This window comes from Neopsephotus bourkii, unplaced genomic scaffold, assembly GCF_033783945.1.
Source record: "Neopsephotus bourkii isolate Nb327-2 ecotype Australia unplaced genomic scaffold, CSIRO-AGI_Nbou_v1 NB_1740, whole genome shotgun sequence".
NCBI classification, from domain to species: domain Eukaryota; kingdom Metazoa; phylum Chordata; class Aves; order Psittaciformes; family Psittacidae; genus Neopsephotus; species Neopsephotus bourkii.
The window spans coordinates 639,018-654,584 of record NW_026902214.1 but is presented as its reverse complement, the minus strand read 5'-3'; the positions used below and the strand labels follow the sequence as shown (position 1 = coordinate 654,584).

General features: G+C 41.8%; 1 protein-coding gene across 6 annotated transcripts in view; it reads right to left on the bottom strand.

The window, feature by feature from the left end:
• Window positions 1-15,567, bottom strand: part of LHFPL2 (LHFPL tetraspan subfamily member 2) — a 125,766-nt gene that overhangs the window by 9,498 nt on the left and 100,701 nt on the right. For all 6 annotated transcript variants that reach the window (XM_061376811.1, XM_061376813.1, XM_061376812.1 and 3 more), the window contains one exon: window positions 5,298-6,081. In XM_061376811.1, coding sequence (XP_061232795.1) covers window positions 5,298-5,727 — 430 coding nt within the window. In that variant the 5' untranslated portion in view covers window positions 5,728-6,081. The remainder of the gene's footprint in view (window positions 1-5,297; window positions 6,082-15,567) is intronic.

The window sequence follows — 15,567 nt, the reverse complement described above, 5'->3', positions numbered from 1 at the left end:
TTTGGCCATATAGGTTACAGGAAGCACTATACCGCAGAAGCAAAAGCAGTTCAGACTGTCACGGTTTCCATTAGAAATCCCCCCCCCCCCGCCTTTTTCCTTTCTTTCTACCCCAAGAATTCAGAATTCTGGCATCAGAAAAGAAAAACTCTGAGCTGAATCCAAGAGGAAATATGCTTTTTGAAAAATGCATGCTCTGCATTTTAGAAAGACAAACAAGAAGCTTCCTTGCCTTCGAGGGCAAAACCACTCTCCTACTGCCTGAGCAACGCAGATGAGTAACAGCTTCCATTGCCCATAGGCAGCATCATGAGCTCACAAGGTGCTTTCTTCTTTGCTCACCAGTTCAGCCCTTTCTCAGACAAAGTAATGCATTTGTACAGCATGCTGCTACCTACAATCGAACATTGTACACTGCTGTGCAACTATCATAATCTATCACATCATGCTCTGACCATCAAAGGGCATTTAGCAGCTTCAGGCACCACCCCCACTGCCCCCCTTTTACATTTTTTCTCCTCTCCAAGGAGAGGCCTGGCTTACCTCCTGCTTCCTTCTCACCTTCCTCCTTCGCAACTCCCAGTGGCCACCTTACCTTCCAGCAGCCCGGAGCCATGCAGCCCCCGCACCACGAGGGGGGCTGAGCAGCTGGATCCTACTTCATACACCCCCACAAGCAGCTCCAGTCCTCTTCCCCTGCAGATGCTTCCCATCACACGCTGCTCAGGCCATCTTCCTAATCACACAGCCTCCCAAATGGACATGATGACCAGTAAGTGTAGCACACTGAACTGTTTCTTGGTGCAAAAGATGTAGAACAAACTCTTCCAGGAGCAAAGACAGACTGCTATAGACACAGCTGCCTTCCAACTGGGTTTCACTTCTTCATCTTAGAAAACTGGAGAAGTTTCCTTGCATTTGAGGGTAAAGCTGCCCGACTGGAACTGAACTATTTTCCAGGTGCTGCACTAGTTTCTGATAGAGGAACTCTCAGAAGTGCCACAGCAGGGGACAGGAGAAGACACAAACAATAAAGAAATCATGGAAAGGACAGAGGAATGAATACAGGGGAGCTTGTGAGATACTTGGAAAGAGAAAGCACTGCGGGAGAGACTTCACTGCTCAGGGCTGAGCACAAGTGCCAGGGGAAAAGCCAGCTGAGCCATCCCTCAGAAGTGCTGGAGGAGAAATTGCTAGGGTGACAGCAGAAAGCCTAAATCTGCAGCATCTGGGCCCTAGCAGACACTGTGTCAAGGTGGCTCAGGGGACCTAATGTTCCAGGCCCACGTGCAGCAGCCTTTGAGGACAGAAACCACTGCTTTGTCTGACTGGATGTATACCTGTCAAAGGCATAAGTGCCAGCAACGCAGCCTGCTAAGCCCCACAACAACAAAATGCAGCCAAACTAGACACCCCCCAGCACATGACTGGGGGACAGCCATCTGACTAATGCAACTAGATTTCTGTATGTTTGGGTTGTTGGGGTTTTTTATGCATCTGTCAGAAACCCATTTAGTCAAGGCCCATTTGAGCTAGGAGACAGTGGACTGTGAACAGAGAAAGTGGTGAGAAATGGGTGACTCACGTGAGGCCTCCCAGATGAAGCCATCACCATTCTGGAAAGACTTTAGAGGAGAGGAGCTATTTTATCCCCTTCCAGCAAACCCGCCTGGCAATGCAACCCCACTCCAGAACAGCAGAGCAGGAGTAACAGAAACCAAGCTCCCAAACCCAGCCACCTCCCATACCAGCACCCTTTCAACTCTGCTCTCCCCAGAGCCTTTCCAGGCACATGGCAGTGTTGTTCCACAGGGAAACAAACACAGCTGCCAGCTCTGCCCAGCCATGCTCTTACAGGTTAAAAGAAGATGCCAACAAAAGCTGTTTATGATGAACTTCACAGAGTGAACTGTTTCAGAAACAGACGCTTAACCTGTTTCTGGCCCTATCCTAAGCTTCCCGCTTTAAGAACAGGCCTTGTTTATATTATTTAGCACCAAAGTAAAGTACCCAAGCCCAGTGAGGCTTGTAAACATATAAGAAACTATCTTATATATACCAATACCAAGATAAGTCAATATAGAATCACCACTTACTACCTATAACTAGGTGATTACTATGAAAATTTACTTTGAATCGGTTCTTATCAGTTACCATACAATAACATGCTGCCTCTTCTAGTCTCTGCATTTCAAGTGATTCACACTGTAAAAATAGAATACTTTCCCCCAAAAGACATTCAAATTAAAGTCTGCCTGGTCTTCTTTCTGCTGGGTAGTAATTATCTATTTTATTTAATTACATGGCTCCATTCTTTGCACTCTCTACTGCAGAGAAAGATGCTTTTTCAGATGAAATGATCCTCAGATACCTCAAAAACTAGGGCCACTGATTACTGTTTCTACAGCTTCAGAATGAATGGCACTGCAGTCTGAAAATGACTGATAAGAAGAATTACAGGAGTTTAAACAAGAGCCATATTTCTTCCTTTATGGCTTTGTATTTCTAATTTTCTCTCACAAAATAACTCCTTTATTCAACAGGCTCCTTCCTGCTGTCCTAAATGAGAATTTGCACACTTGTCTGAGGACTGTAACAGAAGAGATGTTGCTTTCTGTTCTGCAGTTTCACTGTAGGCATTGTCCAGGTCACAAACAGTGTTGCTAGACTGAAAAGATATATCCGGTGTTTGTTACTGCTTTTTCATTATGAATTCCTGGAATTAATTAGCTTGTTGTATGTTTTTAATTATATTAAATCTCCACTGCAAAGACAGAGAGATTTTAAATGAGATTAAGTTTGCAAGATCCTGAGTTCCTGTAGATGACTCCGCCATGGATGCATCTCATCTTTGAAAATTAGATGTTTGACATACTTGAAAATATTGTACTGATACAGGCTGATAAAATGATTTTGTGAATGCTCTTATTAAAAGCATAATTGTTCACATTTGAAAGAATGATATTATGCTTAACGTAACTAAGGCAGGGTTGTATCTAGTTCTCTTGATAGGGCATTAGTCTATCTATCATAATGCCTGGATGGATTAATCATACTGTAAGAACTGTCCTTCCTGAACAACTTCCTTATGCAGTTTCCAAAACTCGGGAACTGAGAAAGTTGAAATTAACAGCTGTGCTAATTAACTGCTAGAAAATAATTTCAACAAAGTAAGCAGATGCTATAATGCTACTGACACAAATGTACCAGTGGGCCCTGTAAAACTCATCTTGAGAAAATGAGTTGCTAGCCACAAGACACCTGGCTGCAAATACTGGCAGGCATGCTTCCCATAGCAACAGTTTCAGTAACATGACCTTTGTATTACCCAGTTTCATGCTGTGTCATTTATCTGAATTGAAAGAATGCAAGTACTCCTATCCTCAGTACAGCTCAAAAAGGACTGGTCCATTACCTGACATATAAGAAATGCTTTATGGACCATGTTGTTCCCTCTTGAGGTCGCAAGTCTCATTACAGATAGAGCTGGTTTGATACCAAAACAGAATTTGCATACATATTCTCACCAATACATGCTGTTGCAAACAGGAACCTACTTTCTGCTAATCTTGATGTTAGACTAGATATTTTGAGATGGTGTCAGAGTTGTAAGTAAAGTTATCTTTTCAATAGACCCAACTCCATCATCCCAAAAATACACTGATGCTGGTAACCAATCTCTCCAACAGAAAAGAAGTAACGTAATCTCCTGAAAAACAGGATTCACGGATTATTTCTAAAGTACAGGGCAAACAAAGCAATAAGCTAAAATCTTCCACTGGCTAAATCTGCACTGCAAGCTGCTTTCTTTTTGCACTGGTTCTGGCAAATTCTGTAAACCAGACATGACTACAGCAAACCCGGTAATTTTTATCTAAAGGATATTCATCTGCTAATTGTATGCCATCATGCAAGCAAATTTTGGGATTTACTTCTGCCCCAGAAGCACAAACCTTACATTGTGGGTGACATGAAATAAGCAGTACACATTTATACTGAAGATGCATGAACTGGAGGATGGTGACAGCCACTGTGCTAGTGTTTCAGGAGCCAGTGTCAGCTGTCCCCTAGCCCATACTGCTGGCTCTGGAAGCCTGCAGCAAGCAGCAAATTCAATTTTAGCCTACGTCTCCCTGTGTGCTTAGATTAATTTAGGTTTCAGCTATAAAAATGAAACCAACCAGCTTCATAAAGGTTTTAACACCTGTCATTATCTCCTAACTAGCTGCCACAGACATGCTTGACCACCTCAGTGGAGATCAGGAGGGGAAGGGCCAGATTCACATTTTGAGCAAACAAGTTAAATCTTCTAATTTTTGTTGCAAAAAAACAATTTTCATCAATTGAAAACATCTGCTTAAGAGCACAATCAAGAGGGAAAGAGAAGGCGGCCCGGGCCATTCCCTTAAGTCTCTGAGGGCTGCCAGAGGTAGATCAGAAAGAAGACCACTCTCCTCCTCCAGATGACCACACACGCACAGCACAAAAGGGGAAAACCTGCACATGGAACAGGTTCTCCCTGTGGCTCACTAGCATGTACAGAAAGCCAAGTATTTCTCTAACTTGGGCTGTCCAGCATTGGTTTACTAACAGTCATTTAATCTCTGTTAAATCCATGGGTTTAAGCAGAAACACCAAATCTCTAGAACCAATTCATCTTTTCTGGCAAAGCACAGCTGATTCTTGGACAGTGAGAAGAGAAGCTTACTGGGCTGTGTAACTGCAGCTGAACAATAGGGTGTCTACAGGAAGAGTTTATCATTAAGGTATTGCTTGTCAAACTTACAGCCTTGGAGGATGCTACTTAGTGGGAAACACTGGAGAAATGGGTGTGTGACTGCAGGCTGTTCTTATCCCTGGGGTGGTATTTGTGCTGACAACAGCCACAAAGCCTCTGAGACCCTGAAAGAACTGCCTTCAGTCCGTGGAAAAAGTACTAAAGTAGCGAGAGGGAAACAGACTGCCTCAGTGTATTAACTTTGTTCTCTGCTGGTAACAAAGGAGAGCAGTTTTTGTTGCTGAAAAAAATTCAAACAGAGGGAAAAAACTAAGCAGCAAACAAAAGCAACACTGGTCAGCTCATTTTGGCACACATCAGGCTGCAACTGTGCTGCCAATGTCGATGTATTACATGCTGTGTAGCTATAAATTTCAGTTGTTTGAATAAACAACCAGCATATAGAACTGCTCTGGGTCTGTCTAATGCCGTCTATCTGCAGATGGAACAGAATCACTACATTTCTTCAGCTGAATGGCCCCAAAATTAAAAACTTTAGTTGCTCTCAACATACACATACCTGCAATCCCTTGTAGCAGCCCACAGACATTAAAAATGCTTTTCTTCATAATACTCTGCACACACATAGTAAAGACAGACACAAATGCCACGGCACAGAGAATCATGATTCCCACAGCTAGGAAAATAGCAGTTGCCTGCCAGAACCCACTGGCAATCTCATTGAAGTTTTCGGCGTAAGGACCACAAAGCGTGTCTCGTCTAGAAAACTGCATGTGGGAGATTCTTGTGCAGCGCCCGTAGATGCCCAGAGTTGGATAGTAAGGTTCCTGTGACCCCCCTGTTCTGTTGTCCACATCCTCGGAGCTTGAAGGCTTTGCTTTGCCGATCAGCCAGTCTGCGCTCATGAAAGCTATGAGCTCTGCAAAAGCCACCACAATACTCAGGAGAGTCCACAGCATTGACCGACACGTTACAATGACATGACACATATTGGTGTTCAGTGCCTGTGATCAGTGCAGCTGATGGTCTTAAAATCCAGGCACAAGGGTAGGAAAAAATTAAGTTAAAAAAGAAAAAAAGGACCCTAAGAAAATCCCAGTAGCTGTTCTGCCTGCTTTTTCAGCTGTCTCAGAGATGCCAAGATGATACTTCTCAGAAGAAAAAGTAAACGGCCCCAAGTTTTGCAAGCAGTGCAGTTATTTGTTCTTTCTGTTCCTCCTTTTTTCTTTCTGGGATGCTGAGCTCTGAAGTACACTCTTCTTTCTTAATATTCATACTGGCACATGATGTTGCAGGCTGGCGGGGGAGGCTGCAAGGACTGCCCACTGTTTGACATCACACACCTACAGGAAAAAAAGAGACAACACATCAGTGGTGAGAAAAAGTCTTCATTTCCACCCCCCACAAAGAGCCAAGATCTAGTGCAGATCCACATCAAAATGCAACCGCTCTAACAAGGGCTGGTTAAGGAGAGCCTGCTGGAAACCTCCTGGGTTTGTCCCAGCACAGTGATTAACCTCTGGCTGCCCAGCAGTACTTACGGTATTTGCTCTCCCCATCCCACTGCGGGTGTTTGCCAAGCACTTCTCAAGCAAAGGTCTCAGTCACACCCAGTGGTCCCACCCACTCCTACCAGCACACCATCATCTTCCTCTGGTAGAAATCACTGAGGTTGCTGGCAGCTACACTCAGCAAAATACTTCTACATGTTTAAGCAGTTTCACGGACACACAGCTCCTGCCTTCAGCTTGGGAAGGCAGCACGTCACACCTTCAGGACGGAAACCAGGCACAGCTTCGTCGGCCATGGGCACCTGGGTGCAAAGGGCAATGAGGGAACCTTGTTCCAACCTTCCAACCTTCTACTGACTGCAGCTGAGCCAGCACCATCCTCAAGAGGAGGCAAACAGGACTACAGCTGGGACAGCCCACCCTGCTATGTGGTGACACAGCCCATTGCTTTGAAGCCTGAGTTTTGCAGGAATACTGCTTCCCTGAGTTCTGTATCCAGGTTTGCACCACTGATTCAGAAAAGCATTTTGCCTGCAGGTATGTCACACAACTCATCTTGAACTGATGCTGCCACCGGCAGCCTCTGGAGACTTAACACCACCGTAAACAGGAATCTGCGGAAAAACACCTCAGTTGCTGCCAAGTGGCCAAGAGCCCCAGTAAGAGGGGCTGCCAGTCAGCCTGGAGCTTCCTGAATCCTCTGAATTCCCCCCTTCCCAGGGCTTTACCCAAGCCTTTATGCCACCTTTGAACAGTAGCTGATGATATTCCCAGAGTTACACTTATCTTAATGCAAGGGGCAATCAGAGATCACTGTACTTCCAACTTGTACCCAAATATTGGCCTCAAAATAACAAATGGGTCATTGCACACGCCTCTGTGCTTGAACTGAAACTGTCGCCTGAAAGCAAGGATGGGAGCAGGAAATGCCCTCATGTTACTCCCTCTGTGATGAGAACATAGCACTTCCAAGTTTTCCTCACAAAAAGCAAAATACCAACATTGAACTGGAGACAAGAGAGTCGAGAACCAGATCTGGACCTCACTGCTGCACTGCTGCCAAGCACAAAGGGGTCAGCAGATGCAAGGAAAACAGACATTCCCATTTTTTTTCAGCTTTGTCATGGGTTTGGTATTTATTTCTTAAGAGTCTAGAGCCCAGTGGTTGAATCCTAGTCCCACTGAATGTGAAACAAAACACACACCCACAACTTCAACACATTCAGAATTTCATCCAGCAATTTCTGCTCCCTCCTGTAGCAGTTGTACTGAATCATCCTCAAGATTTTATCCATATTTGCCTTCCTTGTCTAGATCTGCAGACTCCTTTGGTATTAGCAAACACACAGACTTAAGTTGCTCTGCAACAACTGAATTTTGTCACTCGTAGTTCAATATAATGGCATTGCCTTGAAAAAGGCAAAACATATTTAGTTGTGCTTTTAGCCACACTGAGATAACAGTTCAGCTCGGTGTCCATTCTGGGGGAGAAAAACCAGAAGATTTCAAGCAACCTGACATATCGCTGACTTGCATACACCCTTTGTAATAACAGAGAGATGAAGCATCAACCTGCCAAAAAAAGTTAATTCTCTTAGTATTTCCACTTTAAATAACAACTGGAATGTAGGAAATGTCCACTCCAGACCTACATTCTTCTAATGTGATCTGCACAACTGAAGAGAATTTAATAGAAAATGTCTTGAATTTTTTAAGAGAAATTCTGAATCTGCACAGGCAGAATCTGCATTTCTGTGCAAGTACCACACCCATATGAACTCCTCACCTTTGTACTTCAAGGTTTTTAATTAACGTGCAAGAGACATAGGACTTGAACACATATCATAGCTGTTACTGCTTACTCTTTACCTGCTGAAAAGAAAACACTATTTATTGAATTCAGATGAGAACAAAGTTTGTATTTACCTAAGTAGGTGGAAACTCCAGATGAACACTGGAAGCCATAAAGACATAGCACTGATAACAAATATGGGATGCTGTATTAGAATCAGAAAAGACCAATCCATGGGCTTCTTTTCCATATGAAATGCAAGCCCGTGAATAAATTATAGCAACATTTTAAAACAGAGTATCTTCAGAAAAGTCACTTCATAAGCAACACAGCCTGTCTAAAGATGATATGGAGGTCATGTCAAATCTCAGGACTTCACTGGAACACATACTTCCCCGTTTTGCAGCACAGGGAAAATTCACAGCACTGAAAAGTTAGTCAATGTCATCAATAACTACATTTCAATAGATTATATCTCACTTTCCAATGAAATCTTCACAATTCAGCTTTTGCCAGGTAACTATTCATTTATGATACAAAATGTATCTCCAGAGCAATGTACCTTTATTCATGGGTGAACTGCTTAAATTTATTCTTGCGCTAGTGATGCCTTCGCATAGGAGTGCAACTCATCTACAACTCCTTTTTGTGAGCAGATGATAGACAGAAATGTATGAAGTAGGATGGCAAGACCAGAAGAGGGGCAGGGGCCACACAAATACAACTCCTTTTCATGAGCAGACAGAGACAGAAAAAGTATGGCACATGGATGAGAGGAGGGGCAGGGCCACTCCTTATTTGCGAGACTTAGCAAGGAAAGACTGCAGGTAGAGTACTGAAGATAAGTTACAGTTCAGTCACACTTGTGTAGTTTACTCTTTTCTTTCCAACACACTCCACACTTGAGTTTCCAAATGAACCTATCCAGTTCTCAAGCAACTCTGACAGCATGTTTGTGCATGGAAGCCTTTCCAGCTAAATAACTGCACTTCATGAAGCTTCCCTCCAGCACTCTGCTTGACCTGTTTCTTCGATTTTTGTTCAACAGAGAAACTCAAGCTAGGCCCTTGCAAGCTTGAAAACCCTTAACAAGTTTCTCCCATGACAGAACTGTATGTTCTTCACAGCACAACACTCAATATGCACTTCTGACTGACTGTCAAAATATTTGCTTTGACAGCCCAAACTCAAAATATACAATGGTTCTTTAACCCCTTTGGTATTAACTCTTTCAAAATAGTTCTGAGGAAGCAGACTACAAAAAGTAAGCTTGCCCCTTAGTCATTTGGGCCTCCCCCTATTGCATTCAATTGTACAGGTGTGGAAGAAGGTCATCCGTGCTGTGTAAGTGGGTGCCCCAAGAGAAAAACAGCCCCGCATACAAGCACTCACATAAGCTTCAGACCACAGCAGCTCCCCAGTGTGAGAGTCTCAGCAGTACCATCCCACCCAACCATCGTTCCCCAGATGCACAGCTTCTGGACAGGTCAAAACTACATATTCAGTCTTATTTACTCTGCTCCCTGAATCATGCTCATGGGCAGGCTCTACCTCAAGTGAAGACCAATACAGTGAAAAGATGTCAGTGAGAACATTAGATCCTCACAACTTTCAGACAGAATAAAACTGAGTCCCTGAATGCAAAAATCTTTTGGTTGTTTACTCTAAGAAAACAATCTATCTTAAAATATCAGCAAAACTTTCTTCCTCTTTGACAGAAAAATTCTTACTGCCAGATACACTGTCTCAAGTTATATTTTCACATTTCTAGCTAATACTATTCAGCTGTTATCTTTTCCTACACAACACTGCTATATGCTAAGTAAATAAATAACATATATTTTTCTGAACTAGATAAAGAAACATACTTGCCTCTATTTTGCTTACACTGCCAAACCCAGGAAGTCAGAAGCTGAATAAAATTATAATATTTAAATTAACATTTTGATATTAGAGATGTAGAGCTGCAGGGTTTTCCTTTGGCGTATCAGGCATATAGGAAGGAACAGCTGCAAAGTTCAAATCTGAGTCAATCACATACCACAGCTGTTTGTTTTAAAAAGGTGTCCTACAAGCAACGTACAAGAGACCTGTGAGTACTTTCCAGAACAATGTTAGGGCCAGTCCTTCATGCTCCCTTCATGGTTTGACTGAAGATAGGCTCAGGCTAAACCCTATAATTCAGTTTTTGCCATTCCCAGCCTTGTTCTGTCAGCTCAAGACTGAGAATAAATCATCTTTTGATAAGTGGCTTTTGGCTTGTCTTAAACAAACAGCTGAATAGAAGGCCACACAGACTGCTGAAACAGTCCCAATTTGTAAAATAAATCCAGGCACAATTAGACATCTTCTTCGAAAGCTTGCTACAGTCCAAAGTACAACTACACAGAGGAGTTTCTAAACCTTGTTTACAATACACAAGCTTCAGCATCTCATAACCCAAAATGTGCAAATCTTAGAGGCCTGGGTTCTGCTTTCTCTGAAACATTGTTCGTTAGCAGTTATAAACACTGTGAAAATGCTTTGAACTGCAAGAGTGGAAGTGATTCGTATTTATGTTGATGCTTGCAGACTAACTACTTAAAGCAAACAGAAAGAGGCTCACACACTAAGACTCAATTACCTCAAGCTGACTCCCACCCAGGTCGACATGAGCTTCCACTTTATGCATCTTCCATCCCTAGGTATTGCTGGACAAGTTAACTGTGAGCTCACCCTCCCTATCACAGTAAAGCACCCACCAAACTGTGGAGGCAGAAGGAACGCTTGGACGGTGTGGGATGGGCATTAGAGAGTATTCATTTTCTGGGGGAGTGATAACTGTGAGTAAATAAACTTCTCCTCCTACTTGGTCCCCTCACAGGAGGTGCATTCTTCCAGAAGCTGCTGTCCACAAGGAGAGGGCAGGCTACTGCTGACATCCACATAATTGTCAAAGTAGTGGACCAGACACCAAGCAGCATTTCTCAGGAGATGGCACCAATCCACCTTGCTAAAAGTTCACTTCTGCATTTCTATCCCCAACACTTACAGACGACTTGCAAATGTAAGAAAAGGTATGTTAATCACATTTCCCCGTCACAAGAGAACAGGGGTAAGGATTAGTACTTAAAGAAAGACAAGGTGTCCCAAAAGATTTGGAGTAAGCTTTCTCTTAGATGACAAGGTGCTCTGCTGGCACTAGTTTCTGGTTTCTGAGTACATACCATGGGAAGCGCACCTGGACTGAGAAGAGAGAAGGACACTTGCATACTTCAGTGTGTCCTTGTTTTGTTTTTTAAATGCAACACATTTCAAAGTCATCAAAAATATTCAGGGTCAGATAACAGAAGAGGAGAAGTTGCTTTAAAGCTGAAGTGATTGCACAGATTCAGACAAACATCAGGGAATAAGCAAAAGATACCCTCCCCTCCATCCACCTTCATATTTTCATCAGATTATTTCCTACTGAAACAACATTCCAGAGCAGAGCTTTTTACTTAAAGAACAGAAAGCAAAGCTTTGATTAGTCATCACTTTTGAATTAAAGGAGAGCAAACATTTGCATATCTCATAAATATTTAAACACTATAAACCTGCACAGGCATATTAATGAGTGCATTATTGTGACAAGCTGTTGAAAACATGCCATAATCTGTTCATAGACAGATGCATTTCACTTATAAAAGGAATGTAAAGTTACAGTACGTCATGTCTTGTTCCTGTTGGCACAATGTAAAATGTGAAATATAACTGAAACATTTTGCAAAATAGTTAAAGCTCACTGAATTATTCTAATCAGATCCCTAATTCCTTGCCATTTCCATTTGCCATTTCCTTGCCATTTCCATTCCTATTTTCATTCATTAGAATTACACCTTGTTTACTTCAGCCTTCTCCTACCAAAGGCAGAGCTTTTAAATGTAAAATCTTAAATTAAACTATCCCTCATGCATCCAAATGCCCAATTTCTACGTATGCCAACAGATAAAAAATAAAAAACCACACACCTCCCATGCTGACAGTCACTGTTTTCCTGAGGTTGTGTGAGATTGTTATTCCATCCTATCCTGCAAGTGGGCTTTTTCTATCATGCTGTGGAAAATGTCATCTAATTACAGGTGGATTTGTTTCTAGAATACATCACTGTGAATGAATGGAATATAAAACTTACTTCCAAGCTTTAAAAAAAAAAAAAAAAAGGCAGTTGAAATGTACTGTTCTTTTTCTGACCTCATTAAAAGCCATGGCAAAACTCCCACTGACTTTAACAGGGCCAAAACCTCACTGAAATATCACTAGAAGAATGAGAGTTTCCAAATTTTCAGACCAACTGCAGGGGAAGTTTAAATACAGGATTCATTTCCCTCTTCCCTCATCCAGACAAAACATTACTTATTGCCCCCCCACTAAGAGGAGATCAAGCTAACTTGGATTTCCAGCATCTCTTCTGAACCGCAAATTCTCAAGCAGGAGATTTGTTTCATTGCTCTGTATTTGTTGACTTACAAAATTCCTTAAACTTACAGCCATTATGTTGAGTTTTGAAAACTTACTTGAGATCTTTTGCAATTCCAAAATTTATTAAAACCTACAAGGCTCAGAAAAAAACTAATGTGTAGTATTTCTATTGTTGCTATCTCAAGAGAAAATTACACATCACATTAAAAATCATCACTAAGGGAGCAATCTTGGCTACAATTAGTGATGGCCTAACTGCTCAGGAATTTACCAACTGGGAGTGGAATAATGAGTTTCCTTTCCTACTTCGATTCCTCACAGAATAGCTCACAGAAGTCTCAATCTTCAGGAGTCTCACCTCAAGCCTCCTTTCTTGGAAACCTACAATATCACCTCTGTCAAGAGGACACAAATGTTCATTGTGTTGCAATTACTTCTAACAACTGAAAACCACAGCTTCTAAAGGGCTTCAGTGAGAGAAAGAGTGGTTAGCAGGAAAATGGGAAGTCAGAAGTAAAGTACTACTAATATTTGGTAGCAAACAAATCCTTGCTATTTTTATATGAAGGCTTTTTACTTTAAAAGGAAGATCAACTTTAGCTGTTTAAACAGTTAATAGTGTGTGCTTGAGCTGAAGCATCAGCCCAGAAAAACCTGGAATCTGATCTTCCTGTAAAAAGCAATTCACTCCCATGAGCTCATCATGACAGATTTGGAACTGCTTTTAATAATTTATGAATACTGTGTTAAGATATTTATTATACTAATATATTGGTTATTGTTTAATATGAGGCTGGTGAGAAAAATAGGCAGGAAAGAATGACTCAGTTATGCCACTTCTCAGCGAACTGGAGAATTGCTTACTAAAAGACAATACTAAGACAGGAAAAGCCTCACAAACACAGCAGATCAAAGATGCAAGGACTGTTAGGAAGCAGCAATCTCTCAAACTGAAAGGAAGAGAAGCTGTTTTGGACAAACAAGCTTAAGAAAAAGGCACCTTGCAGGTGCCTGCTGAAGTTAGGTCAACATAGGACATCCTACTCTGACTCTCATTTGCCTTAGGCGAAGCAGACACCCTGGCAAACAGGCTTGGTTACTTGTATGAAGAAAACACTGCTTAGTTAGTTCTCAAAAGGAAACTGTGCCATATCTGCTTTCACAGTTGTGGCTGCATTAGCACAGCAACCACAAAGGTTATGGACCAGCATCCTGTCTGACCACCCCGGTGTTCATTTTATTCCTGAGGCAAGACCTAAGGCTGTGCACCTGAGGACTGCCCTTTGTGATCAGGAAGGACCCAGTGATATTTGAACTGTTGCTCACTGCGTATGTCTGTAAACAGCCTTCTACAACAGTCATTCCCTTCAGAGAGCCACCAGTTAGCAAGTCACCTCACAAGTATTGACTGTTCCCGTTCCATGATTTGCAACATTCCCTCAGCACAGAAAGGACACACTTTTGGCAGAACAGGATGCACTTTGGATCCAGGACAGAAAGCTCAAGAAACTACCCAGCTACAAGATCAGTGACAGATAAGATAGAGAACCTATCATATTTCAGAACGTATGTATTCATTTCTGCTCCTCTTAATTGAAACTGAAAGTGAAACACCCTTCAAAAATAATCAATACAGATGAGCAGCTCAACACAGTAACACACACAAACATGTGCTTGACAGGAACACCTTTATTAAACACTGACTTTTCATTGTATTGGAGCTAAGGAGAACCAACAGTGACTCAAGGTAAATGCAAATGGTTGTGATGGATCACAGCTGCCATGTTCCCATACTGGAAAGGTGTGTATATAGTGAAAGTATCTGGGCACAATGTACAACAGTAAATTTGAAAAAAAGTGCAATATCTCTGTGAACATCTAATGAACATGAGCTTTAAATGCTGTTAATGGCTAACCATCTAATCATGGCCATGAGAAAAGAACTGAACTGAGATGTTCCCTATACTGCATATTTCATTCATTGTAAGTACAGTATGCTGTGTTCAGTCAGGATCTCTAAACTTTAAAATGGAAGCACACTGAAAAGAGCTTGGAAAAGTCCAGACTAGTAATTCAAATTCTGGAAACCCCATTTAGAGCAAGGAACAAAAAGAGACATATGATTAATTTTAGCAACTGAATTCAATCCTGAAGACGAGATTGGACATACTTCTACAAGCTGAGCCACATAAAAAATTCTGGCTTTTTTTACGCATTTTGACTTGCTAGACTAAGTATTGATAGCAGTCCTTTCTATTCTTAAAATGTATACAACTGTGAAAATGAATAACTACTACAAATTTTTAGGGTTTAGCTCTCTGAAAAGAGCTAGAGGCAAAATCCATCTGTAGTTTTCTCAGCTTCACTTCCTCTGAAAATGCTCTTATCACCTTTCTGCTACTAATGTCCTGCAGTTTGTGTCGCAGCAGCACTTAATGGTGCAAACTAAAGCTGGACCTGTGCCAGCTGCTTTTCTTGTCATCTTTCAAACACAGACCTCAGCTATTCCTCTGTCACTTTCACTCTCCAGCCCTAACACACTGCCTGCAAAGGTACTTCTTCTCCACCAAGTATGACCATAGACAAATGATACAAAATGAAATGATCATATCTCCAAAAGTAACATTGATTTTCCTGGTCACTGAGGAAAAAAATAGTTACTAAACTGTAATTTTTTCCTACAATATTCGCTGTTGAAAATGATAATTCCCGTAACAGCATGCCACAGCAGCTTGCTCACTCTATCAGGCAATACAAATTCACCTGCAAAGAAGCAAAGCCACCTCTAGAATTAGTCTTTTCTACTTGTACTTCAGAGAACATAACTTCAGTCATGACACTTATAGGGGATGATTCTGCCCACATGCACACCTTATTGAAAAGAACGAAGCATTAAGACAACAATAGATGTTCAGCTGGTCCCACAAGGCTATAGGGAGTGGACTTACTTCAGGACAGACAGACAGCCTTTTCAGGTCTTGATTTGGTACATTTTCTTTTAAGCTTTCACTGACATTAATCCTTTGAAAGCAAACACAGTCTACAAACTAGTGATATGTGGCATCTGATTGTACTATTGCCAAGAG